The sequence below is a fragment of the Nomascus leucogenys genome, chromosome X, assembly GCF_006542625.1.
Source record: "Nomascus leucogenys isolate Asia chromosome X, Asia_NLE_v1, whole genome shotgun sequence".
Taxonomy (NCBI): Eukaryota; Metazoa; Chordata; class Mammalia; order Primates; family Hylobatidae; genus Nomascus; species Nomascus leucogenys.
Window position 1 is genome coordinate 44,811,648 of NC_044406.1, and position 26,771 is coordinate 44,838,418.

Genomic DNA, 26,771 nt, shown 5'->3' on the forward strand with positions numbered 1-26,771 from the left:
AGAGGTGACATTTCCTGGGTAACCCTCACCTGTTGCCGTTTCATGGATGTCCTCTGCCTGTGGCTTTGTAGCTGTGTCAGGACAGAAGGAGCACTGATGCGAGTTTGACTTTTTCAAGAGCGCTTGAATTCCAAATTGTGTTTGTGAGCTCCAGCATCTTATGGTAAAGAGGTCATTGGAAATAAGGTTCAAGAGACCCACAGCCCAACTCTGGCTTGGGTTAAAGACAAGCCCCTCAGGTCTTTGGGCCTCAGGTTTCCTCAGTGTTAAGTGAAGACACTCTGCCAGGTGATCTCAAGGGCTCTTCAGCTCTAAGTGTTGTGCTGCACATCACTGGATGTGCTCTGGCCACTTGCCACAATTTCAGGTCTGCAGAGGGTGACTGTGTTCTGGAACAAGAAGACACTTGGGTAGTGCAAAGGTGTGAATAAAAATTCTCTGAAAAGCCACAAGGTGGCAATGATTTTTCTTTCTCTGCTGGCTTTTTTAGTTTGTATTCTCTAGACTGTAGAATGCCCGAGACAGCTGCAGAGCGTACATAGCTTGGAGGAGAGAAAATGAACAGAGATATCCCAGTCATCCTTGGGGTTGGGGGGAAGAAACTAAAATTTGAGAGAATCATCTCCTATGTCTGGGGTTTTTGTATAGATGTTAGGCAGAGATTCCTGGGCTGCCACTTCCACTGCCAGCCACTGCCACTTCCACTGCCAGCTTCACCATTTCTGGGCTAGTGTATCTCTGCCTGAGATCCAGGTGGGTCTGCAGAACCAATATGAGGTTTATCAGTGTTAGTCATAATAATAAGTAACACTTATGTTGCAGGCATTGTTCCAGATACCATGCATATATTAAGATAATTCTCATAACATTCTTATAAGGGAGATAGGACTATTATCTCAATTTTAGAGTTGGGGAAACTGAGGCACAAAGCAGTAATTTGCCCAAGGTCACAGAGCTTTAAGTGGACAAGCTAGGATTTGAACCTAGGCACTCATACCACAGAGTCCACACTCTTAACCACTGTGCTATACTGCCTGTAAGAAGAGTTATAAAATTTGGGAAGGTTAGAATTTCAGTTTCCTGGCATGAATCTCAAGGGTTGGATTAAGGAAAAGAATCCATCTTTGAGAATATAAACCTGAAGAAAATTTACAGTCTCTTACTTTTAAACTTAAGACATAAGATGGTACCATCTTTGTTCTATGTAGCAGAATTAGGGCAAGAAAAAAGGTTTACCCTGCACACAGTTGAGAATCCTTGCATTTGGTGACCTCTGGGATTACTTCCTGCTCCTGTTTGTCTGGTCACCTAGTAGATGCTCTGGATGCTCACAGCCTCATTAAATCATGTTTGTTTTTCATGCTATTTTATAAATCCTTTTCTCTCCCTCCCCTCAAACATGTATGGGACCAAATAATTTTCCATTGAGAGTAGAGAGTTGACTTTTGACATTTTGCTGTTGTAACTGCCTTGGAGATCCATGTAGTTTGTTCATGTATCAAGTTTGTTCTGTTTTATTGCAGAGTAGCATTCCAAGGTGGGCCTGTCACATTCCTCCTCTGGTCCCTGCTGCCTAATTAGTGGCTCCAGCCAAACTCTGGATGTACCAGAGTTTGTTTAACCATTTACCCCTCGAAGGACATTTGGATAGTTTCAAGTTTTAGGCTATTATAAATAAAGCCACTGTGAATATTCTTGTGTAGGTTTTTGCATGGGCATAAATTTTCACCTCTGCAAGATAGATGCCCAGGAGTGTGCCTTCTGGGTTGGATAGTAAACGTGTTTAGTTTTATAAGAAACTGCCAACTGTTTTCCAGAGTGGCTGTACCGTTGTACATGCCCACCAGCAGTGTATGAGGGATCCAGTTTCTCAGCATCCCCCCCAGCATTTGGTATTGTCAGGGTATTTCATTTCAGCTGTTCCAATAGGTATGTGGGAATATCTCATTGTGGTCTTAATTTGCATTTCTCTCATAGATAATGATATTAAGCATGACTTCATGTGTTTATTTACCATTTATATGTCCTCTTTGGTGAAATATCTGTTCAAGTCTTTTGTCCATTTTTAAATTGGATTGTTTCTTTGTTGAGTTTTTAGAGTTCTTTATTCTAGACTGTAGTCTTTTGTCAGATACATGGTTTGCAAATATTTTTTCCCAGTGTGTAGCTTGTCTTTTAATCCTTTTAATAGGGTCTTTCATAGAGCAGAAGTTTTAATTTATAATTTATCATTTTTTTTCTTTTATGGGTCATGCATTTGGTATCATGTCTAAGGACTCCACCAAGCCTTAGGCCTGAAGATTTCTTCTGTGTTATCTTCTAAAAGCTTTTTAGTTTTACACTGTACATATAAGTCTGTGATCCATTTTGAGTTAATTTTTGTATAAGATGTGAGGTTTAGGTTGAGGTTTTATTTGCCAATGGCTATCCAGTTGTTCTAGCATAATATGTTAAAAAGACTGTCCTGCTCCATTGAATTAATTTTGCTCCTTTGTCAAAAATCAGTTGTCTGTATGCATGGGGGTGTCTTTCTGCACTGCTCTATTGGTTTATGTGTCTATCCTTCCAAGACCATGCTGTCTTGATGACTATACTTACGCAGTAAACCTTAGCATCAGAGTGATTCCTCCCACTTTATTGTTGTGGCTATTCTAGTTCCTTTCCATGTAAATTTTGGAATAAATTTGTCTACATGTAAAAAAAAAAATCTTGCTGGGTCTTTCATAGGAATTATGTTAAACCTTTACATTAATTTTTGGGGAGATTGACATCTTTATTATGTTGAATCTTCCAATCCATGAACATGATGTATTTCTCCATTTATTTAGACCTTCTTTGATTTCTTTCATTCGATTTTTGCAGTTTTCAGCATCCAAGGCCTGTACATGTTTTTTTTAGAACTTGTATCCTGTCACCTTACTGCTGAACTCACTTACTAGTTCTTTAGTTCTGAAAGTGTTTTGGTCCTTTTTTTTTTTTTTTTTTGGTAGATTCTTTGGAATTTTCTACATAGACCATATAGACCATCATGGTATTTGTAAGTAGCCACAGTTTTTTTTTTTCCTTCCTTTTCAACCAGTGTACATTTTGTGTCCTTTTCTTGCCTTATTGCTCTGGTTAGGATTTTCACTACTATGTAGAATAAGAGTGGTATAAATGGACATCCTCATCTTGTTTCTGATCTTAAGAGGAAAGCATTTGCCAGGCACGGTGGCTCACGTCTGTAATCCCAGCACTTTGGGAGGCTGAGGCGGGCGGATCACAAGGTCAGGAGTTTGAGACCAGCCTGACCAACATGGTGAAACCCCATCTCTACTAAAAATACAAAAAATTAGCTTGGAGTGGTGGCAGGCGCCTGTAGTCTCAGCTACTACTCGGGAGGCTGAGGCGGGAGAATGGCGTGAACCCGGGAGGCAGAACTTGCAGTGAGCTGAGATCACGCCACTGCACTCCAGCCTGGGCGACAGAGCGAGACTCCGTCTCAAAAAAAAAAAAAGAGGCAAAGCATTAGGTCGTGCCTTATTAACTATAATATTAGCTATAGGGTTTTTGTAGATGTTCATCTTCAAGTTGAGGAAGTTCCTATCTATTGCTAGTTTTCTGAGAGTTTTTTTTTCATGAACAGGTATTGAATTTTATCAAATATTTTTTCTGTATCAATTGATATGATCATATGATTTTTCTTGTTTAGCCTATTAATATAGTGAATTACATTGATTACTTTTCAAATATTGAACTAGCCTTGTTTCTCTGAAATAAACCCCACTTGATGTGGTATATTATTCTTTTACATATTGCTGAATTATATGAGCAAACATTTTGTTAAGGATTTTTATGTCTGTATTCACGAGGGATATTGGTCAGTAGTTTTTTTGGTTTTTTTTTTTTGTACTGCTTTTGTCTGTTTTTGGTATCAGAGTAATCTGGCCTCACAAAATGAGTTGGACATGTTCCTTACTCTTTTTTTTCTGGAAGAGATTGTGTAGAATTGGTGTTAATTATTTTCCTTAAACTTTCGGTAGAATTCTCCAGTGAAACCATCTGGGCCTGGAGACTTCTTTTTTGGGAGTTTTTCAATTATGAAGCCAATTTCTTTATTAGTTATAGGGCTTTTCAGATGACCTATTTCATATTGGGTAAGTTGTGGTAATTTGTGAAATTGGTCAGTTTCATTTAAGTTGTCAAGTTTATGTTGTTTGTAGCATTCCCTTGTTATCCTTTTGATGTCTGTGGGGTCTACAGTGATATTCCGTTTTTGATATATCTTCTCTGTTTTTGGTCAGTCTTGCTAGACATTTGCCAATTTTATTGATCTTTTCTAAAGAACCAGCTATTTATTTCATTGATTTTCTGTATTGTTTTTCTAATTTCATTTTAATTGATTTCTATCTTTATCATTTCCTTCCTTCTGTCTGACTCTATCCAGACAGCATAATGCCATTACTGAAAAATACATGTTGTGTCAGCTCATTGCATTTTTCCAGATTACATAAGTGTAGAAACTGACATTTACAGAGATTACATCAAAAGAAATTCCCTCTGAAATAAGGTAATAAAACAGATTAATTTTTCTGGCTTGTGGTGTGATGGCCATGAATCATTTCTGTAACCCAGGTTCTTATTCTAAATTGATTCAGAAACCCCCTGAAATTCAGTTTGGCATTTTGACCCCTGTGACCTCGATATGATCAGCACCTACTCATTCCTTACTTCTCCAGGCTACTGATAGAGGCCCTAATGAGCTGTTAAGTAGCTGCTCAGAAGTCAGAAGCCCAGGGTGGTTCTTGGAGTTCACCATAAATAGGAGTTAGCTGTGTTTCTTACTATGGCTAATTTCAAGTCTGTGTATAAAATAAAAATGAATATAACTATAAATCCAAAGCCAAGTCACTGCTTTCCAGAAATCCAATTTATCTTTTTACATTGGTGTTTTGTGATTGATATTTTAAAACATAATGGCAAAATGTGCAAATTGCTTTCTGTTGAAACATAATATTTTTCTTAGTCTCTTGAGTAAGAGTTGTTATTGACAAAGGACGTATTTTGGCAACGTAAAAAATGATGGTGGGATTATTTTGCCTGATGAGCCTTGTGTGTGTCCTGACCACATTGTGACAGCATGGTGGCCGTCTTCTAGGAGCCGTCAGCTTCAAGTAACACACACGAAATGGTGGAGATAGTGGGTTGCGGGGAGGCGGTGGAACAACGTACACCCAGGTGGCCAAATGAACTGTAACCTTCACATTCCAGAGTGTAGTAATATAATTATTCAAGGACAAGTAAGAATGCTCTACTTGGCATAATCCTGTTAGACTGAGAATTTATAATAAAGCTCTTTGCAAGATAACATAAGGAATAAAGGCAGGGAGAAGCCCTGAGCTCTTTATGTAATAGCATTTGCAACTGGATATTTTAAAAGACCTTAAAGATGCCTCCTTGTAATCAAAGGCAGTATCCTATAAGAGGAAGAGCTGAGGCTCTGGAGACTAGCAGCCTGAGTTGGAATCTTGGCTCTACCATTTCTACCTTTGTGACCTTGGGCAACTTATTTCACCTGTATTCCTCAGTTTCCTCACTGATTAAATGGGGACAGTCATAGTGTGAGGATAAAATGTGGTAATAAATAATGCAATGAAGAATTCTCTCATCAATGTACCATCTGACACATAAGCACTTAGTATATTTTAGCTGTTATTATATTAATAGTATTAATCATAGCATTACAGCTGCTACTATTATTAATACTGTTTCTCAAGAGACAATGAATCTTACATTAAGGAATCTGGCTTGTTTTTCTGGTGTTTGCTATAATTTTTCAATGTTGTAGTAATAGAGTCTGATTTAAGTCACATTCTGAACATGTAACTAATTAAAAGTACCACCTTAAGAAGCATCGTGTCCTCACTTGCATATGTCAGGGGATATTAATAACATGAGAATTTGGGCATTGTCTAGTGAAATAGTTCTCAATCTTTTTTTCATTATTGCCACTGCTGAGGAGCCTTTAAAAACTTTTTCCTCAATTACCTCCCCCAGTGAAATTTTAATATCACAGATCTGCTATGCATCTCTGTCTGTGCTGTGGCACTTTGGAGGGCTACAAACCATCGTAATATCTGAGTTTTTTTTTTTAACCTATAAGAACCAATTTTTATACCCATGAGGGTGATACTGCCTCCTTTGAGAATACATGGTTCAGTGCAGTGATTCTCAACTGAGGGCAATTTTGCCCCCCCAGGGGACATTTCTTTGGCAGTTTCTGGAGATGTTTTTAGTTGGCCACAACCAGAGGAAGGGGTCAAAACCTCAGCTTCTTGGTGGGTAGGGTTGCTACTAGTATCTTGTGGGTGAAAGCTGGAGACTCTGTTAAACATCTTACAGTGAGTGCACCATACGGGTCACCACAACAGAGAGTTATCTGACCCAAAATGTCAATGCTGCCGAGTTTACAAAACCCTGCTCCAACATGATGGTAAGATTCAAATGCACTCTAAGTAACCCAGAAATTATTAAGGAAGGTGAAGGTGGACCATGTCAATTCAAAAGGCTACAAGCTAAAGAGAATAGCAGAAGTTGGGCTCCCGACTTCCAGGTTGATCCTATATACAACATGGTATGCTTGTCTGGAAAAAAAGGCCATCTTTGTCTTCTTAAGTATTGTTGCTGTTTTTCAATAATATCATGCTTTTTGTACTTTCTGTCAAATATGTGTAAAAATATGTGTAAACACTTTAAATATGTGTAACATTTAAGCAGTAATTTCTTTTTTCTATATTTGGTATCTTGCTTTATAAACAAATGAATTTCTGAAAAAATTATGTAAAATTGTTTTCTATGAGGTGTATTTCATCCTCTGATTTTATTACATTATATTTTGAGAGGCTCATCCTCATTCCCGATCAATCCTCATTTGACCTGGCTCCTGACATTGTTGCTCTAAATTTAAATTTAGTGGCCTCTCAGCCTCTCTGGGTTTTAGAGGATGGGGACAGTTTAAGAGAAGATATGGATTCATATTGAAAGTGAGAAATATTCTCTCATGGACATGGTCCAGATCATTTGCCCAGAGCTCCTGGCTCTCCTGTTGTCCCTGTCACACTCACGTTCCCTTCTTCTGCTGCCCAGAGTTGGCGTCGAGGAGCCCTCCGAAGAGGACCAGAACGAACACCACTGGCAGTACTTCAGGTGACACAAGGGCATCCTCAGAAAAAATTAACTGGGCCTGGCTTTTCTCCTCTTTCTAACCTCAGATATTTCTCTTTACACTGTTTTTCTCTTCCTTCCTGCGTGTGCCAACCCCCACCCCTTTTAGTAAAGGTGCAAAAGGTTGAGTCAATTCTAATCATTTTTTCCACCCCTCCTCTGGGTTGATTGATGTGTCAGTGTTCTTGGGATTCTGTCTGCTTTCCCCACATTTAGGCAATGTATTGCCAACATAAAGCCTGACTTGTCAAGTGTCTCCTTTTTGTACAACTGAGCTTAGTGTTAAGAGCAGCTCATTTTCAGAGCCACACTTTTCCCACAAAATCCTGCTTATGATCTAGTAAATAAGGCTCTTAATTCATAAAAAGAACTAGAATTTTCATATTTCAACCATGACTGGGGTAAGGCTTACATCATCTTAGTTAAATACCACTGCTGTTATAGTTTTTCAAAATACATATTTGTGTACTTGTGCCTTGTCATGGTGAACCAGAAGATATGAAGAATGTTTAACCAAAAAGATAAAGATTCCTCTAATGCAGTTTGTTTCTTAGTATCCTTCCAAGTTTATGATATAACTATGCTTAAGGGTGGTGATGTCTGGGCAAGCAAAGTACAGACTTTAATGTTTCTTCTTTCCTTTCTGTTTCTCTAATTGGCATGTTTTCTTCCTGATCTGATTCTCGGTGCTGATAGATAAATCAAATGCAAAATAGGCTTCAACTCTGTTCTCGGCACTGTGAGAATATTTCACTTCCTTGAGGGCAGTGGTGAAAGCAGTGGGACATGGGTCTTGGGATATCACTGTAATGACTCACATGAAATTAAGTATTTAAGCTCACTGAAATCACACTTTTTTCTACACACACACGTTCATTTTTGGAGACTGACTTTGATACCAGCTAAATTGCAGAGGAAACCCTTTCCTTTGAAGCATGCCTTCAAGAAGGAAAGTCCTTCAGGCAAAGTGTAGGTTATTAGACTTGGGACATGAGCAAATTCAGATTATGATACGGTGTTCAAGATATTATATGAAGATGTGTCTCATATTCCTCAAATTATTCAAAACCTTGACCATTCGGGTTTTTTTTTTTAGAAAAAATTATTAATTAACGTAGAATACTTCTAAACTTTCCAAGATTTTATGGCATTTTTATCTGTTAATCAGAATGGACAAATTATACCAGCAGAGAAATTATCAATATTTGGTATTTATTCATTCCAGAATGAGCACATCAGTTTGCTTGCTTTATTTATTCATTTAGTGTGGGATGTCCACATTTATCTAATTCCTAATGAAAATAAAGATAATTCTGCCCATTCTGGAAGAAAAGGCTGTCATTTGTGTTCTTATGAGCTTAGCCCTGATGTATCAGGGGAATGCTAAAATAAGATATAATAAAATGGCATAAAAAAGTTCAAGTGTCCTGGATCAAAAGCATTATACCAGGTCAGGAGAGAGATACATAAAGTGGACAGTGACCTGACACTAGGAATTTCAGAAAGTTGGAGGACCCTAAAGTCTTCTGAGGCTTTAAACCTGCAGTTAAAACCCTGTGCCTGGGCCGGGCATGGTGGCTCACGCCTGTAATCCCAGCACTTTGGGAGGCCGAGGTGGGCAGATCACCTGAAGTCAGGAGTTCGAGACCAGCCTGGCCAACATGGTAAAACACCATCTCTACTAAAAATACAAAAATTAGCCAGGCATGGTGGCACATGCCTGTAGTCCCAGCTGCTTGGGGGGCTGAGGCAGGAGAATCACTTGAACCTGGGAGACGGAGGTTGCAGTGAGCTAAGATCGCACCACTGCACTCCAGCCTGGGTGACAGAGTGAGACTCCGTCTCAAAAAAAAATAACACACACACACACACACACACACACACACACACAAATCCTGTGCCTGTTCTTTCTTGCTGCCCAGTTCCACACCAAAACACCCTGGCCCATTGCTTTACCTCCTCTTCCCAGAGATCAGTTTGGTTCTGGGCTCTGCCCCAAGGGTGGGGCTCTTTGTAGGAAGCCACAAGGTCCCGTGTCATCCTTGGGGATTGGTCCAAGAGGCCCTCAACCCTGCCAGAAAAGTAATTACTAAATCGCCCTAAAGTAAACAGCCTTGAATAGGGGAAAAAAAGTGCAGAACATTATTTATGTCTCACGGCCCCAATCGGTTTTTTTTTTTTTTTTTTTTTTTTTTTTTTTTAGCAGTAGCAAGCTGAGAAGCAGTTCTTTGTTTCCTTTCTTAGAAATCTCCTGTTCTGCACTTATATCAGTAGCAAGGCCCTCCAAGAGACCCCAAGGGCCTTCCCACACTCCTCTGTCTGTGGCAGGGCCCAGGAGGTCCTTTTAGACTCTCTGCTGTCAGGAGTTTGGGCTGCATTTCATAGTTGGTTGATATCAAGTGGCTGCCGTGAAGGTTGGAACTTCCGTGGCAGATACAGGATTTTCCTGGCATCTTTTTTCTCTCCCCCATTGCCCAGTGTTATCCATGTCATCCATGGCACAGTTTCCTGCCTCAGAATGAGGAAGGTGCAAGGATAAAACAAAAAAATTACCAGATGCATAGAGTGCCAGTTAGTATGTTACTAAGCCAAGACAACTGCTCTGGTGCTTTTATAGTATTTGTTATAAATGAGTCCTGCCATTTTGCTTTTTCTTTCTGTCTTTAGTTGTTGCTCTCAAATGTGTGAGTTCTCAAGGCTATCTTGATGCAAGAAGGTATAGGGGCATCAGGATTGAAAGCAGGTCAGGACTCTAGTTAATGATATTGTTAAAGAAAACATTATTCTGATGTATATTTAAACAGTAAGGCAGACGTTGTTCAGGACCATCACGATTGGTATAGGGACCACTGTGATGGGGTTTTGCAGCAGGGGAGAGAAACAGGGGTCAGTGGATGGACAACTATTGAGAGGAAACATCAGGGGCAAGGGGGATTCTGGCTAAACTGACCCAACAGGATTCTTGCTGAAGACAGGCGAAGGGGATCAGACATCACCTGAGGGATTGTGGGGGGATGAAGAACCCAATCAGATGTTGGGGATAGGCCATTCAGATGTTGGGCTCTGGCCAAACCAACTTAGACAATCAGACATCACCTGAGGGATTGTGGGGGGATGAAGAACCCAATCAGATGTTGGGTTCTGGCCAAAGCAACTTAGCAAGCCTCTTGCTAAAATTGGGCTATGCTGAGATGGACATGGAAGCCCAAAAGTCAGTGCCTAGTTGGGAAGTGAATTCCTAGGAGCCTGACTAAAGTTTGTTCAAGGAGAGACTCTTTGTCAATATGCATGTGAAGTATTTAGGGGAAGTATTCTGATGTCTGCAACTTTATCTGAATGTATCCAAAGAAAAAGTAAGATGAGTGATAGAGAAATGGATAGATAGGTAATAAGGAATATACAGTAAAATGTTAATGGTAGAATCTAGTGATGGTGGGTATATAGGGATTCACTCTAAAGTCTTTCAACATCTCCCTGTATATTTGAAAAAGTTTATAACAAAATGTTAGAGAAATTAAAGCAGGCCAGGGCAGAAGTGAGGAAGCCCAGTGCAGTGAGACCCCCATTTTGACAACTGGGACCACCTGGTGTAGAAAAGCAAGTGGACAGTTGCCAGCATGTGTTGTGTTCCGGCGTCCTTGCTTAGAGTGTAAACACATGGGATTCATTGCCCCTCCGACCCTCTGGGATCTGAAGTGATATGCGACCTCTTTCTTATGACTTCTGCATGACAGCTTTCCTCACCTTTTAGCTAACCACTCCTTATGCTTCGGGAAGATGATCAGCCTCCAGGCTACTTGCAGCCTGCATGGCTACCATGGACCAAGCTAATACTCTTTGTTTTTCTCTTTGTCTTTCTCCCTGGTGACTTTCAGAGTTGGTGTTGACCCCGATCAAGACCCACCACCCAACAATGACAGCTTTCAAGTCTTACAAGGGGTAAGTCACAAGAGATGCTTCTTCCCGGGGAAGACATTTGAGCATTCGTCACATGCCAGGCACTTTGCCTAGATTCCCTCATTGTGATCCTGACAACAGCCTTATGAAGCATGTACTGCTCTCCCCATTTTACAGATTAAAAGTTGAAGTTTGGGAGTTTGAGTCATCTCAGAGTAAGTGATGGAGCCAAGATTTGTCCCCAGGGTATGTGTTCTTTTTTTCTTTTTTTTTTTTTTTTTTGAGACGGAGTCTCGCTCTGTTGCCCAGGCTGGAGTGCAGTGGCGCGATCTCAGCTCACTGCAAGCTCCGCCTCCCGGGTTCACGCCATTCTCCTGCCTCAGCCTCTCCGAGTAGCTGGGACTACAGGCGCCTGCCACCATGCCCGGCTAATTTTTTGTATTTTTAGTAGAGACGGGGTTTCACCGTGGTCTCAATCTCCTGACCTCGTGATCCGCCCGCCTCGGCCTCCCAAAGTGCTGGGATTACAAGCGTGAGCCACCGCGCCCGGCCTAGGGTATGTGTTCTTAATCAACATTATGAAGAGTGTGGGCTCGCCAGAAAGAGTCCCTGACTCCCCACTTTTCAATAGTGGATATTGGTTCTACAACTGGTTCCGAGTCTATCAGTGGTGCCCAGGAGAAAGAGAGCAATACGATTTGACTCTCCAGCCCAGGGATCTGAGGAAGAAAGGAGAGACATCAGGTGCCTGAAGGCATTCCTGTTCCTCCAGGGCCTGGGATCCTCTAGGTGAGGAATTTGGAAAGGGCATAGTAGGGACGGCTTGCCTTTGCTGCATGGAGTCCAGGGCCTCAGGTGGGAAAACCAGGAGCCTGGGGCTGGAATTATGCAAAGGTTCATTTACTCATATGTCTGGCACCTGGGCTAGAAGGACCCAATCACAGGGACCTCTGACAGGAATGTCTGTGCAGGGCTTTTCCATGTGGCCTGAGCTGCCTGCCAGCATGGTGGCTGCTGGGTAGTTGGATTTCTTATATGATGGCTTAAGGTTCCAAAAGCATGTGTCCCAGCAAGCAGGGTAGAGGCTATATCGCCTTTTCTGACCTAATCTTGCAAATTCTACAGCATCACTTCCGTGGCTTTCTATTGCTTAGAAATGCATTCCTAAGACCAGCCCAGATCCAACGGGAGGGGATAGAGACCATAACCTCTGGATGGGAAGAGTATCAACAAATTTACAGACAAGAATTGAGGTTGCCATATCAGCCCTGTTGTGCAGCTGTCGGGATGATTTCGTCTCTAGGTCTGGCTCTTTACCCAGGTCAGCATGACCTGGGCAAGCAAGGTGGGGAAAGGAGAGTTATGATAGGGGCAGAAATGTGTTACCAATATATTATTTTACCTTGGGAGTCAATAGCTATGTCATTCAGCATTGAATGCCCAGTGCTAAGCACAGTGGCTGGCACATGCAGGAACTTGATAGGTGTTTGTTGGGTGGATGAGGGAATGAGAGAGATGCAACATGCAACAGGCAGCTTTACTGACTACCTGTGTATGTTGTCCATGAAACCCTATTCTTTTTTTTCTAGTCAGCTTTGAATCTGACTCATCATTGCACTTAATCCTGCAGCAGTCTGCAGCAGACTTCAGATTCCATAGGATCTTCTAAATGATTCCATCTGCCAAATCAGATTTAATAAGGCTGGCAAAATGTGGTGCTGTGTGGGGTCAATGGAGTGCCACTGTAGCCTTTTGTGGTTTCTTTCTCTTTAAGGGTAGCCACAGCCTGATAAGGCATTTATAGCATTGATGTCCATTCTAGGTCCCTGCTCAAGGGACACAAAGCCATGACCTGGAAAGTTCTGGACATTTTGGGAAGAGTTTTCAATAAGCTTCATTGGAGATTTGGCGCCCACTTTAATGAGCTCCAGAAGACCTTTGAGATGATCTTAGAATTGGCCATTATGTCAATTGGGAACACGTGGTCTCAATGAGCAGTTCTCTTTGAAAATTTGCTATTTGACTCTAGCTTTGATTAAGGACTTCAGAAAATAGGAGTTCAGGAACTGAGCACCTCGAAGCTAATTTAGAGTATAACAGTTTGGGAGATCTTGAAACGCATCCTGAGAAAACCCCAGGGGAAAACATGATGGACGTCCTTATTTCACCAAAGGGGAGATAATGGCTCTGGTAGGATGTGGCTGCCCTATTCTAAAGCATCCTCTGCAGAACTGTGGCCAGTCTAGATTAACTTTGTAAGAAAAAAAGGCCAATAGCAGCTGGATCGTAAGATCTGGAGAGATTTCATCTTGCTCTGGACCATTCAAAACATCCCCACCCCCTTTGCTGTTTCCCATTGCTCCTACCTCTGCATTCAAGCATCTGTAACAGGAAAGAAGTGAAAGGATTTGGCTGGTCATGTAGTAGAACTTACTATGTATCACATAAGCCCTGCACACTGGGAACAGTGGGCTTGTAATTAGATTCAGTAACAAGCTTACTGTCACTTTTCTGTGGAAATGTTTGGGTGAGAAAGCAGCAGGCCCAAAGTGCTGAGGGTTCTTGTATTTAGTCCATGCAGTAACAGCTAAAATAGCCCCCACCCCCAGGTGGAGTGAGTCTCAGGAACCTCCCTGGATGGGCCTGGATGGATGAACTCAGTGTTCCTGTCAGCTCCCAGAGGGCCCCTTGGGCTGAGAGCACCGCACATGTGTTGTGAACGGGCTGGCAGCCACTTGCGCTGCACTCCTAATGGCACCGTGTTTGCCACAGCCCTAGCCAGAAGCTGTGTCACAGCTTCCCCCTGACCTCCTTCCTTCCAGACCTCATACACAGTCATGCAGAGGGCCCCTCAAAGTCAGTTCCACTGACCTTTTGAAAGGTTTTCAAGATTGCTGTCATATGGGGAAAAACACGCAAACTTCAAGCTTGGTTCTCCAGGACACCCTTTTAGAAATGACTCACGCCCTTGTGCAGAGAGGACCTTATTTCTCCAGTTCCTCCTGGTCTGACCTCCTCATTCTAGTGAGCCACTAACAGCAGGGCTCGGTGCACTCTGTGGCCATGAGAAACAGGAAAACAGAAATAAATGGGCTTCTCATTTTTGTGTGAAACCCTGGGTTCTTGCAGTTTCCCCTGAAATAGATCCAGGTCACATGCTCAGTGTTGTCATGAAACTGAAATCAGAGGTAGGGAAAGTCCAGATGTTTGTTCTCCACCAGAGAAAAAAAGGGCAGTTCTCTTTACCTCATTTTCTAAATAATCTTCCTAAAAACAACAAACAAAAAAGTGACATTTGATGGGAAGGCATGTCTTATAATGAGCACAATTCTCCTCACTGGTCTTGAAGCCCAAGGCTATAAACAGAGTCATGGCTAGGGAGCTACAGAATATTAGCTCATGTGGGAAAAGGAAGGGAGCTGTTGGCTAGAACTTTGCTTCATGTGGGGAAAGCATAAAAATATTGTGGGCAGACTTCAGCTTTGTGTCCCTGGCAAGTTTGACTCATTAGAACAAAATAAGACCAAAAAAAAAAAAAAAAAAAAAACTCAGTTGCTTTGTTTCTCTGAAGGTCTTGGTGACTTTGCAACCAAAACGAAAACAACCCTAGCTGGAGGCAAGCTGCCCAGCCCTGGGGGTGGCCTCCCACCCCATTAAAGCAGGGGACTTTTCATGCCAGACCAGACAGCTGAGATTTCTGTTGGCCGCACATGCAGACACATCATTCACTTCCTTTCCTGAGTTTACAGAAGAGCACTCATTGATGAGGCCACTTTGGAGCAGCTAAGAGTGTGAATCTGAATTTATCCCAGTTTTACCATATCAACAGGACAAGGTCACAAGCCGGATATTAATGGAGTGTGGAGGAAAGGAAACCACCAATGCCTGTGTATATGCACACGTGTGTGCGTGTCTGTCTGTGTGTGTGTAGTGAAAACTGTAGAAAATCAGCAGTTTATTGTTGCGTTCACATATGACTTTCTGAGCAAGTTAGAATCATTTGTTTCTGGGTCCCCCTTGTTTTTGTTTTTGTTTCTCCAGGCTGAAATCTGATACCCGTAAATCTGTCACCTAAATCTTTAACTTCAAACAGTTGCAGAGGTGCCTTTCCTCCAATTGCTACTCTGTGACCACCCCCAACCCGCCCATTTTTTTGTGCTTCCAAATGCCTCCCTTGGCCCCTGATTTCCCTTTCTGCTTTTCCTTTTCTATTTTCTAAAAACTCAGAGTCAAGATCAATTTATTCATTTATTTGACAAATAGTTATTGAGCACCTGTTCTATTTCAGGCATTCTTTCAGGTTCTGGGAAAATATCTGCAACAAGGTAGATGGATCTGCATCCTGAAGGGCTTGGTGACAAGGTGATAAAGGGCGAGGGTGGAGAGTGGCAGAAGCAAGAGAGTGGAGACACTCAGGCCTCACCAGCCCCACTGAAGCAGAATCTACATTTTAACAGTGTCTCCAGGGAATGTGTGTACATTTTACCATTAGAAAAGCCCTGATCTAGGCAATGCATAGCTCTGGAGAGTTCTAAGCAGGGAAGAAAACTATCTGTGTATTACGGTCAGAGACTTGACTCCGGTTTTTTTTGTTCTGTTTTGAGACAGGGTTTCCCTCTGATGCCAAGGCTGGAGGGCAGTGGTGCAATCACAGCTCATTGCAGCCTTGACCTCTTGGGCCCAAGGGATCCTCCTCCCTCAGCCTCCTGAGTAGCTAGGACCACAGGCGTGTGCCACTTCACCAAGCTAATTTATAAAATATTTTTCTAGAGACAGGGTCTTGCTTTGTTGCGCAGGCTGGTCTCAAACTCCTGGGCTCAAGTGATCTTAACCCTCCCAAAGTGCAGGGATTACAGGCATGAGCCTACTGCCTGGCTGATTCCCTGTTTCTAAACCCTATTATTACCCTCTGCTGAGAAATCTCGGATCCATTATCCCAATGATATGACAAAGGCCCTGTATTAGTCCATTCCCACACTTCTATAAAGAACTACCTGAGGCTGGGTAATTTATGAAGAAAAGGTTTAATTGACTCATAGTTCTGCAAGCTGTACAGGAAGCATAGCTGGGAGGCCTCAGGAAACGTACAATCATAGCGAAGGCAAAGGGGAAGCAAACACATCTTACCATAGCGGAGCAGGAGAGAGAGAGAGCAAGAGGGAAGTGCCACACACTTTTAACCAAATCTCGTGAGAACTCACTCACTATCACAAGAACAGCAAGGGGGCAGTCTGCCCCCATGATCCAGCCACCTCTTACCAGGCCCCACCTCCAACACTTAGGATCACAACTTGAGATGAGACTTGTGGGGGTACACAGAGCCCAAACATACCAGGCCCAGGCCGGGCGTGGTGGCTCATGCCTGTAATCCCAGCACTTCGGGAGGCCAAGGCAGGTGGATCACCTGAGGTCAGGAGTTCAAGACCAGCCTGGCCAACATGGCGAAACCCCATCTCTACTAAAAATACAAAAATTAGCTGGGCATGGTGGCAGGCACCTGTAATCCCAGCTACTTGGGAGGCTGAGGCAGGAGAATCGCTTGAACCCGGGAGGTGGAGGTTGCAGTGAGCCGAGATCACGCCACTGCACTCCAGCCTGGACAACAGCGAGACTCCATGTCTGAAAAAGAAAAAAAGCATATCAGGCCCAAATCAAGTGACATCATTTATTTACTCTTCTGCTCCGTAGTAGTTGTCTGTGAGTGCTGTAACAAATTACCACAAATTTAGTGGCTTAAAACAATACAGTTTTGTTTTTGTTTTTGTTTTTTTTTAAGGGACAGAGTTTCGCCATGTTGGCCAGGCTGGTCTTGAACTCCTTGGTTCAAGTGATCTGCCTGTCTTGGCCTCCCAAAGTGCTGGGATTATAGGCATGAGCCACCATGCCCAGCCAAAACAATACAGTTTTGTCATCCTTACAGTTCAGTAGATCAGATACCTGGTGGGCTCAGCTGGTTTCTCTGCTTCAAGTTTTTCAAGGTGTTGGCAAGGCTAAGCTCTGGGGAGAAGCCACTTCCAGGCTCATTCAGGTTGTCGGTAGAATTCAGTTCCATGTGGTTGTAGGACTGAGGTCCTTTCCTGTGTTCTTGCTGCAAAGCCAGCAACAGTGGGGCGAATCAAGCTCTGAATCTCTCCCGCCCTTTATTCTACTGCATTCCTTCCTCTGACACTTTTACCCTCCTTGTCCTTTTTTTTTTTGAGAGAGAGACAGTCTTGCTCTATTGCCCAGGCTGGAGTGCAGTGATGTGATCTCAGCTCACTGCAACCTCCGCCTTCCAGGTTCAAGCAATTCTTGTGCCTCAGTCTCCTGAGTCGCTGGGATTACAGGTGCGTGCCACCACACCCAGCTAATTTTTGTATTTTCAGTAGAGACGGGTTTCGCCATGATGGCCAGGCTGGTCTCGAACTCCTGACCTCAAGTGATCTGCCCACCTCGGCCTCCCAAAGTTCTGGGATTACAGGCGTGAGCCACCATGCCTGGCCCTCCTTGTCCACTTTTAAGGGCCCACGTGATTGTACTGGGCCTACCTGGATAACCTTAAGTCCATCCACAAAGCCCCTTTTGCCAGGTAGTGTAACAGGCTCCAGGGATTAGGCTGTAGAAAGCTTTGGTGGGGTGGCCATTATTCTGCCTACCACATGCTCCATCCCTGAAAAAAAAAAGTAAGCTGTTCTTATTGGTGGAATGAAATGTAACTCTACACAGATATCATTATGCATTCATTCTAGAAAAATTATTTTAAATATAGGACTGTTTGCTATTCCCCAGTTCTTTAATCAGCTTTCTTTTTCTTCATTACATTTGTCAGTCAATATGTATTTGTCTGTCTCCCCTCCCCCTACCCCCCCAACCCCCGCCACCTTCACCTTCTGGAAAGAGTGCTCCTTGAGGGCCAGGTGCTAAGTTATGTTCCTCTTTGTGTTTCCAGCACCCAGCATGGTGCCTGGCACATAGTAGGTGCTTAATGAATGCAGAAGAAATAGACACTCATTGTTACATGCTCAAAAAATGGTAATAAGCAGGGTTGGTGGTATTTTCTTGAAGGGACTTCTCTATTAATAATGGCAGTAAAAAGATGAAAATTCCTTGTGTAAAAAGCCACACAAGATAGCCAAATGATGTTAATGGCTAGGCGTTTTTTTTCCCCCAAACAAATATGTGCTTGAAATTACATATCCAGTCTTTGGAAATGAACTTAATTAGTAATATGAGCTCTAACTACATGCCAGATTCTGGGTTAAATATTTCACAAATATTTAATCAGCACAAAAAGTCACATGGCAAACAATAATGAGTCAGTATTTGTTGAGTGCTTGCCACATATCAGACACCATCCTAAGTTCTTTAAACAAAAAATCTTTTACAGTTCTAAAATAAAAACCTTTTTTTCTCTACGTTCACAACACTTTTAATGCCAAATATGTAGGGTCTTTTTCTATACCAGCCAGTTCTCCAATTCCCAGTGAGTACCAACTGGACCTCCTACAGTTTAACTCACTACGTACCTGGAGTTAGCGTCAGATCCCACAGGTTAAGGACTCAGTCCCACAAGACTGTCCTCACTTCAGACACCAGTTGCAAGTCCCAGGTCGTGACCTGTACTTCGGACTGACTGGCTATGGGGGGGTTCCCAACCCCTCCTCAGGTTCGATAATTTGCTAGGATGACTCACAGAACACAACTTTTACCATTACCAGTTTGTTATAAAGGATACAACTCAGAAATAGCCTAATGGGAGAGATGCACAGGGCAACGGATGGGGATGGGAGTATGTGGCGCCAACTTGGAAGCCCTCCAAATTGTGTCATTTAGGGTTTTATGGAGGTTTCATTACATAGGCATGGTTGATTAAATTAGTAGCCATTGGTAATTAACTCAATCCCCGGTCCTCCCCTCCCAGGAGGTTGGGATGGGGCTAAAAGTTCCAATCCTCTAATTACATGATTGGTTTCTCTGGCAATCAGTATCCATTCAAGAGTCACCTTATTAGCATAAATTCAGGTGTGCTTGAAAGGAGCTTATTATTAATAAAAAAGATGTTCCTCCCACCCCATCTACTCAGGAAATTCCAAGGGTTTTAGGAGTTTTGTGCCAGACAAAAACCAGATATATATTTCTTGTTCTATCACAACATTACAGCCTCCTAATGCCCCTAGAGGTAGGCAATTATTAATATTTCCAGTTTACAGATGAGGATACTGAAGCACAGAAAGGTTAGGTAACTTGCCCAGCGTCACACAGCAAGGCAATGGCAGCGGCACAGTCAGGACCCAGATAGTCTCTTGAGAGAGCCTGTGATATCCACACCTACACTTCTTGGAGTGCTGTGTCGCTTTTGAAACATTTCTTAGAGAAGCCACGCTTCTGCACAGGCTTGAAAGGTGAATAGAGGTTGGCCGGGTAGGTGTTCTGGGTGGGAGAATGTGAGAGGAAAAAAGAATGCTCCAGGCTCTAGAAGTTGCCTGAGCTAAAGACATGAAGTGTGAACCCAGGTTTTGAGGAGGGGTGAGTTGAGGGAGCAAGTCTGTGCTTTTTCTGTGGACGGCACAGGAATGGAAAATCCAAGAGTCGCCAAGTACAGCCAGGAAGGAGGCTCCGCCTGTTCCCATAGTGACCCTTGCTCAGTCCGGTGCTGTTCGGAGCCCACAGGAAGGGCTCTCAATGGCTTCTCTGTGATAGCAGCCCCAATCATGTCATGAAGCAGTTGTTGCTTGTCTTCCGGGTCAACTTTAAAAAATCAGTTCTGTCCCACAAAACTGCCCTGATTTCCCCAAAGCCACCATATGTGGATTTATCTAAGTTCTTCCTGCACCTAATCATGCTTCTGGCACCATCTCTTGGAATAAGAAGTTGTTTAACACCCTTTTCACAAAGTTACACCTTTGACTTGTGCTGAATTTACCCCTTGTAGCCTGTAAGTGTTGTTTCTTAGTTTCTTACATTTCAGGATTTGCTGTGGAGTCTGAGGTCACTTTATCTTATTCGTGGATTGCAGGCATATCTTTCCGTAGCCTGAGAAGACCTTTTGTTAGTTTGCTGTCAAACCATTCCCTTGCTTTACTCATTTTAATTGTCTCTTTTGGGGCTTATATAAGTCTCTGGTAGCTTTCTTTTTTTAAATTTAACTTTTAAGTTCAGGGGTTCTTGTAGCTTTCTTGAGATTAGATGGCAACAAATTAAGTAGTCCAGTGATAATAAATGCTTTGTGGTTTTGCAGAGGTTAAGATGACAGAGTAGGGTTCGTTGTTTTCATCATTGATTTAAGGGAAGAAGCGGAAGAAACTGACTTTGGGGTACTTGTTTTGTGCCTGATGGTTTAATAGTATCCTTCCTGATGATGTTTATCGTTGTGCTGGCTTTTTCCTTAGTAAAATTCTACAGGCACTTAGAACTGAGAACTTAGAACCTATTACTTTATAAAGAACCATTTAATTTTTTCCATTATATATTTGCCTATCAGAAAAGTCATCTGCTTCTTTTCTACTCAGTCACGTGGCATTTTGGAATCTTCCCAGAGTTGTCATTGGGTTAGCAATCAGTCACCCTGCAAATGGAGGCATTTCTGTGCTCTCTCTCTTGCACATTATTTATAAAAATGTAAAATCAAATTGGTCTCTGGGGTCTCTCCTTGTTTATATTTCCTCATCCACAGAAGGGCCCATTTAACTGAGCCATTTCCATATCCATCACTAAACATTCCTGAAATACCGAGGGGATTCAATTTTTAAAAATAATCTTTGCTGTTGGAAACTTTAGGAGTGTATTAATAAATAGTGCTTGCTAATTTCTCTCCTTCTTGTCTATGTGCTTCTCAAAGATCTTTGACTAATTATTGGTGTTGCCATTGCAGGTAGAATTTACACTCACCATGATTTAAAACTACTTGTAATTTTGGTTCAAGTTGTATTTGGTGATTGTCAGTTGTCCCTCACTTGCAGAGTTGCCTCTCCCTGTAATATTAAAGAGAATGATGATAATAGCTTCACAAGCAGTCTGTGCTTGCATAGCCCTAGTAGTACCCTCAAATTGCTGCAGTCAGTCTGAGTTTTATATTAACTGTGCTGCTTCTGATACTTGCACAGAACAGATTTCCTAAACCTCAAATGAATGTTTGATTTTGCAGGTTATTTTGAAAGTTACATGATGGGGATGTTTAAACTGGAAGGGCATGAGAGTAGCAAGGAACTTGCTACTTGATGGTAGATAAAATAACAGAATTGTTAGTTCGAGCTCGTTTCTCCTGCCCACTGATCCCACCTTCCTAAAGCTGGCGGGGAAACAAGTACCTTACCACCTGGAGCACAGTGTAGGTCCCTGGGTAAGGACCACAGAGAAGCCTTAACTAGTTTGTCAGGATACTCAACAATATGTGGTTTCCACAGGCCTACTTTGGGGATGGGGATTGGAAAGTTGCTTTTACAAAAAGCTTTTAAAAATATTCTCTGTAAATCAATTTTGGCCTATTAGGATCTAGAGTATTTTAGGGTAATTAATCTGCTGAAAGACACTTCGAGGAAAATTGCAATAAGAATGCCAAAAGAAATGTTGTTCCATATTAAGTTTGAGCTATCCACAGACATAACCCAGCCTTTTTACTTTGGAGACTGATTTTTCTGCCTTTTGAGTTTAATTTCTGCTCAAATGCTACCTCCCAATATATCTTTGAAACTTTGCTGACGTGGGATGTTTGACTATGAGCTCCAGAGCTATACAAGTTATTTTAAAAGTTTTTTTTTCCCTTTCTTTGAGATCCCTTTTGTACAACTAAGCATGTGCCCTCTTGTTTGTTCCTAGGACGGCCCAGATTCTGCCAGAGGAAACCGGACAAAACAGGAGAGCGCATGGATATTCAGGCTGTGGTACAGCTTTGATCACAAGTATCCTTTTAAGTAGCATCCCCTGTGTCGGTGAAACATTGGGGATGAAATCTTCTTGTTGAATTGTCGGCGAATGACACCTGATAAGTAAGGAAAGATGCATGCTTGGGACAGGGATAGCCCATCCTCTCATGGAACATGTGCATTGAGCATTCAACCATAGGTAGTCCTGGTGAGTATCTCTCTGGCCGAGAGGAATGTTTGCATATCCTTAGAGTAACCAGCCCACAGCCTGGTAGACTCATGTGGCTCTTAAGAGCTTTGTGTCCAGGGAACTATGCCTTTTTAGGTGATTAGATTAAAATTACACAATGAATCATACTATGGTCAGAAAAGGAAGTAGAACTTCAGCTGTTAATCCATATGAGGAGGATAATTCCTATTGGATGAACTTGGCCAAGTCTGATCTTGTATGATCTGATACTGGCATAACTGGGCCACATGCAGGGCAAACCCTGTTCCAGTAGATTCACTTGGTCTCAAGTGAAAATTAAAAACCAAAATGTTAAACCCTCATGGTTTTTTGTTTTGTTTTGTTTGTTTGTTTGTTTTTGGTTTTTGAGATGAGGTCTCACTCTGTTGCCCAGGCTGGAGTGTGGTGGTGCACTCAGCTCACTGCAACCTTCCCCTCCCGGTCTCAAGCAATCTTCCCACCTCAGCCTCCCAAGTATCTTGGACCACAGGTGCATGCCACCACACCCAGCTAATTTTTTGTATTTTTGGTAGAGATAGGGTTTTGCCATGTTGCCCAGGCTGGTCTTGAACTCCTGGGCTCAAGCAATCTGCCTGCCTCAGCCTCCCAAGGTGCTGGGATTAAAGGCATGAGCCACTTCACCCAACCCCTCATGGTTTCTTAAGTTGACATAGTCATCAAATGGTCAGGTGGCATATTATGGTCTTTGGAGATGCTGAAAATGTTAAAAATTTATTGAAGTATAGCAGATACACAGAAAAGTACACAAATAATAAGTGCTCAGTAAATTATCAGAAAATAAACACACTCATTTAACACCAAACAAATCAAGAAACAAAATTCCAAGGCTGGGCATGGTAGCTCATGCCTTTAGTCCCAGTACTTTGGGAGGCCAAGGCAGGTGGATCACTTGAGCCCAGGAATTATAGACCAGCCTGGGCAACATGATGAAACCCTGTCTCTACAAAAAATACAAAAATTAGCCAGGTATGGTGGCACACACCTGTAGTCCAGCTACTTGGGCCCTGTCTCCAAAAAAAAAAAAAAAAGAAAGAAAGAAACAAAATTGCCAACCCCTTCATGCCGCGACTCAATTACTACCCCTTCCCCCTCCCCAAATGTAATTGCTCTGTTGACTTCTAGCAACACTTAATAGTTTTACCTGTTTTTCAGCTTTCTATACATAGGATTATACAGTATATATATTTTAGTGTCTGGCTTATTTGGCTTGACATCATGTGTATAATACAGCCATGTTGTTATATGTAGTTCCAGTTCATTTGTTCTCCTTGTTCCATAGTATTTCTTATATAAATATATCGCAATTTATTCTATTATTGATGTACATGTCTTTTGATGTACATATACATACTTTTTTTTGGTAATCTATCCAGGAGTAACATTGCTGGGTCATAGGAAATGGGTAGGTTCAACCTTAGAAGATAGTGCCAGTTTTCCAAAATAGTGGTACTACTTTACACAGTCACTTCTAGTGTATGAGAGTTCCAGTTACTCCACATCCTCACCAACATTTGGTGTTGTCAGTCTTTTTAATTTTAGCCATTCTATTGGGTTTGTAGTGGTATTTAATCATGGCTTTAATTTGCATTTCTCAGATGACTGATAGGGTTGAGCACCTTTGCATATATTTACTGGCCATTTGGTATGTTTCTTTGTGAAGTGCCTGTTCAAGTCTTTTGCCCATTTTTCTATTGAGTTGTCTACCTTTTTCTTACTGATTTGTAAGAGTTCTTTGTGCATTCTGGATATGAGTCTTTTGCTGATCATACATGGTAAAAATATCTGCTACCACTTTGTAACTTGCCTTTTCACCTTTTTTTTTTTTTTTTTTTTTTTGAGACAGAGTCTCACTCTGTCGCCCAGGCTGGAGTGCAGTGGTGTGATCTCAACTCACTGCAACCTCTGCCTCCCGGGTTCAAGTGATTCTCATGCCTCAGCCTCCCGAGTAGCTGGGATTACAGGCACGCACCACTACACCTGGCTAATTTTTGTATTTTTAGTAGATACGAGGTTTTACCATGTTGCCCAGGCTGGTCTGGAACTCCTGGCCTCAAGTTATCCGCCTGCCTTGGCCTCCCAAAGTGCTGGGATTACAGGCGTGAGCCACCATACCCAGCCTCACTTTTTAAATAGAATATTTTGATGAACAAAAGGTCTTAATCCAATGTATTGATCTCCTAGTTAGTATTTTTTATGTCCTGTGTCAGAAATCTTTGCCTACCCCAAAGTGATGAAGCCAATTTCCTATGTTATCTTCTAGAAGCTTTATTGTTGGTCTTCTGTGCATCTTTTTTTTTTACTGAGTGACAAGCATGGGCAATTTTTTCTCTAGAAAAAAATCTAGAGATAATTTGAGATGCTCTGCCTAACATCATCATCCTTCAAAGATGATTTAAGCTTATATCTGGTCAGTGGCTAGGCTAGGGGTATTAGCAATTGCAGATCACTTTAATCTAATCAGGAATAAGGATGATTTGATGTCGGGCCCTAGTTCCTGTGAGAGTTAGTCTGTTTTCTCTTTACCCTTTATTCCAGGATTCCCCACCTAAAGCCTGATTTCCATCTTCTTCCTCGGTAGGCCCTGGACTTTCTTTTTTGTCAGGTTCACTCTATCTTTGTGACTCTGCCAAATGCTGTGCTCTGTTTCTTAGGTGCCTTTAGGGAAACTGTGGCTCACCAACCATAGGGCTCACCTCTTTGGTTTCCTCCTCTCAAATTCCACCCCTCTTCACTGCTTTGGTAGCTTTCTGAAGCCTTCAAGCAGATGGTTTTGTCTTATTTTATTTTGTCTAACTTTGCTAGTTGTTCTCAGTGGAAAGGTTGGTTCAAATTACCTTGTTTGCTACTAACTGAAATAGAACCCCCAGGGATTTTTCAAGCCATGTGGACTATTAGAATCCAGAATGCATATTGCCTGCTGGTCTCAGAAAGGATGTAAAGAAAATGGGAGAGCATCCACCAGGAGAGTGACACAGTGCTAAAGTGAGAAACTGATCCTCTGAAGAGGAACAGGGGTTATCTCTAAAGTTTCATCTGAATCTAAATTTTAGTGACTTTTTAGTTTGGAAAAAAACTAAAAAGGAGGAAAAACTGTAATGTAAGACAAAGGTAAGTCTTGAGCCAATTTGTCCAGATGATTTTATTAAAGAATGTTAAGAACAGCTGCAACAGGTACTTCCTGTGTCAACAGATCAATTGGTAGCTGCTAATTTTTTCTTCAAGCCACAGATATCTAAAGAAAGTTAGAGACACTGCCTGGAGAGGGCTTGCTAGAGAAACAGATCTTGAGGGCATCAAAGATTTTTCTCTTGAGAGTAACTCCCCACCCAACTTTGGCCATGGTAGGAGTCTGTACCTGTCTGATGAACAGAAAAACTAAATAGAGACATGAGGGCCTAATTAAACAATTATATACTTTTTGATTTTTCTAATAAAATCCTTAGAGAGTTGAAAGGCTTTTTCAGTCATGATACTAGAGAAGATTATTAGAAAAAGGAGTAAATCAAACAAAAAATTCTTGGAAATTAAAAACAAGGTTTCTGAAATTAACCAAAAAAATGTAATGGATCACTAACAACTTGAATATGATGAAGACCAAATTGTTGATGTGGAAGATAGAGTTGAGGAAAAAAAAGTCCAATAATTATGGCAAAAAGAAACATGTAAGAGGAGAGTTTCAAGATATGGAGGTCAGAACCAGTTGGTCCAAATCATTTGACAGGATCTGAAAGGAGAGGACAGAGACTTTGGAGGAAAAGTACCAAAGAAATAATGGAAGAAAAATTCCCTTAGCTAAGAAGGACAGTTGTCTCTGGAGTGCAAGGGCCCACCAAGTGTGAGCAGGTTGAATGGACACGTTCAGGGGCATTCCATAACTACAAGAGAAAAAGGGAATCTTTGAGGCTTCCAAAGATAAAAATAAGCAACCTCCAAAAAGCAAAAATCAGACTTCTCATTGACAAAATTGGTTGTTAGAATACAGTTGAGCAATGTTTTCAAAGTTCTAGAATGAAAAAAAGAAGTCTGAACCTAGAATTATACACCCAAACTGTCAATCAAAAATAAGAGAATGAAGGAGGGTAGCTTTCAGACATGTAAAAATTCAGAAAGTTTAGCACCATGCAGACCCCGTAAGAAGGAAGAAAAATAACATAAAGATCAAACAAAACAAAATCCAACAAAGGGGACAGTGATTGTTATAACTCAGAAGAAGTGAACAAAGTCAAAAAGAAAAGATCTTTTATTTGGCAAGATACTCAAGGGTTCTCTTCTGACTGACAAAATTTAAATAACAGTGTATTACATTTCTTTTTATATTGCTCCAACCACTCTGCTTGGTTCTCCAGAGAACAGCGTTCATGCAGTGATGTTATATTACAAATGCTGCTTACTGGTTTTTGTTTTTTTGTTTTTGTTTTTTTTTTGGGGGGGTGGTTTTTTTTTTTTTTTGAGACAGGGTCTCAGTCTGCACTGATCGTGCAGTGGCACAAGCATAACTCACTGCAGCCTTGACCTCCCTAGGCTCAGGTGATCCTCCCACCTTAGCCTCCCAAGTAGCTAGCATGTGTCACCACACCCTG

The 26,771-nt window shown here is 41.8% G+C and overlaps 2 protein-coding genes across 2 annotated transcripts in view; one reads left to right on the top strand and one right to left on the bottom strand.

The window, feature by feature from the left end:
- The window catches only part of CHST7 (carbohydrate sulfotransferase 7), a 194,258-nt gene that overhangs the window by 125,457 nt on the left and 42,030 nt on the right, over positions 1 to 26,771 (bottom strand). The window lies entirely within an intron of this gene.
- Positions 1 to 26,771, top strand: part of SLC9A7 (solute carrier family 9 member A7) — a 148,501-nt gene that overhangs the window by 112,111 nt on the left and 9,619 nt on the right. Inside the window, exons 13-14 of the mRNA XM_030806702.1 lie at positions 11,079 to 11,142; positions 21,895 to 21,977. Of these exons, the coding sequence (XP_030662562.1) occupies positions 11,079 to 11,142; positions 21,895 to 21,977 (147 nt within the window). The remainder of the gene's footprint in view (positions 1 to 11,078; positions 11,143 to 21,894; positions 21,978 to 26,771) is intronic.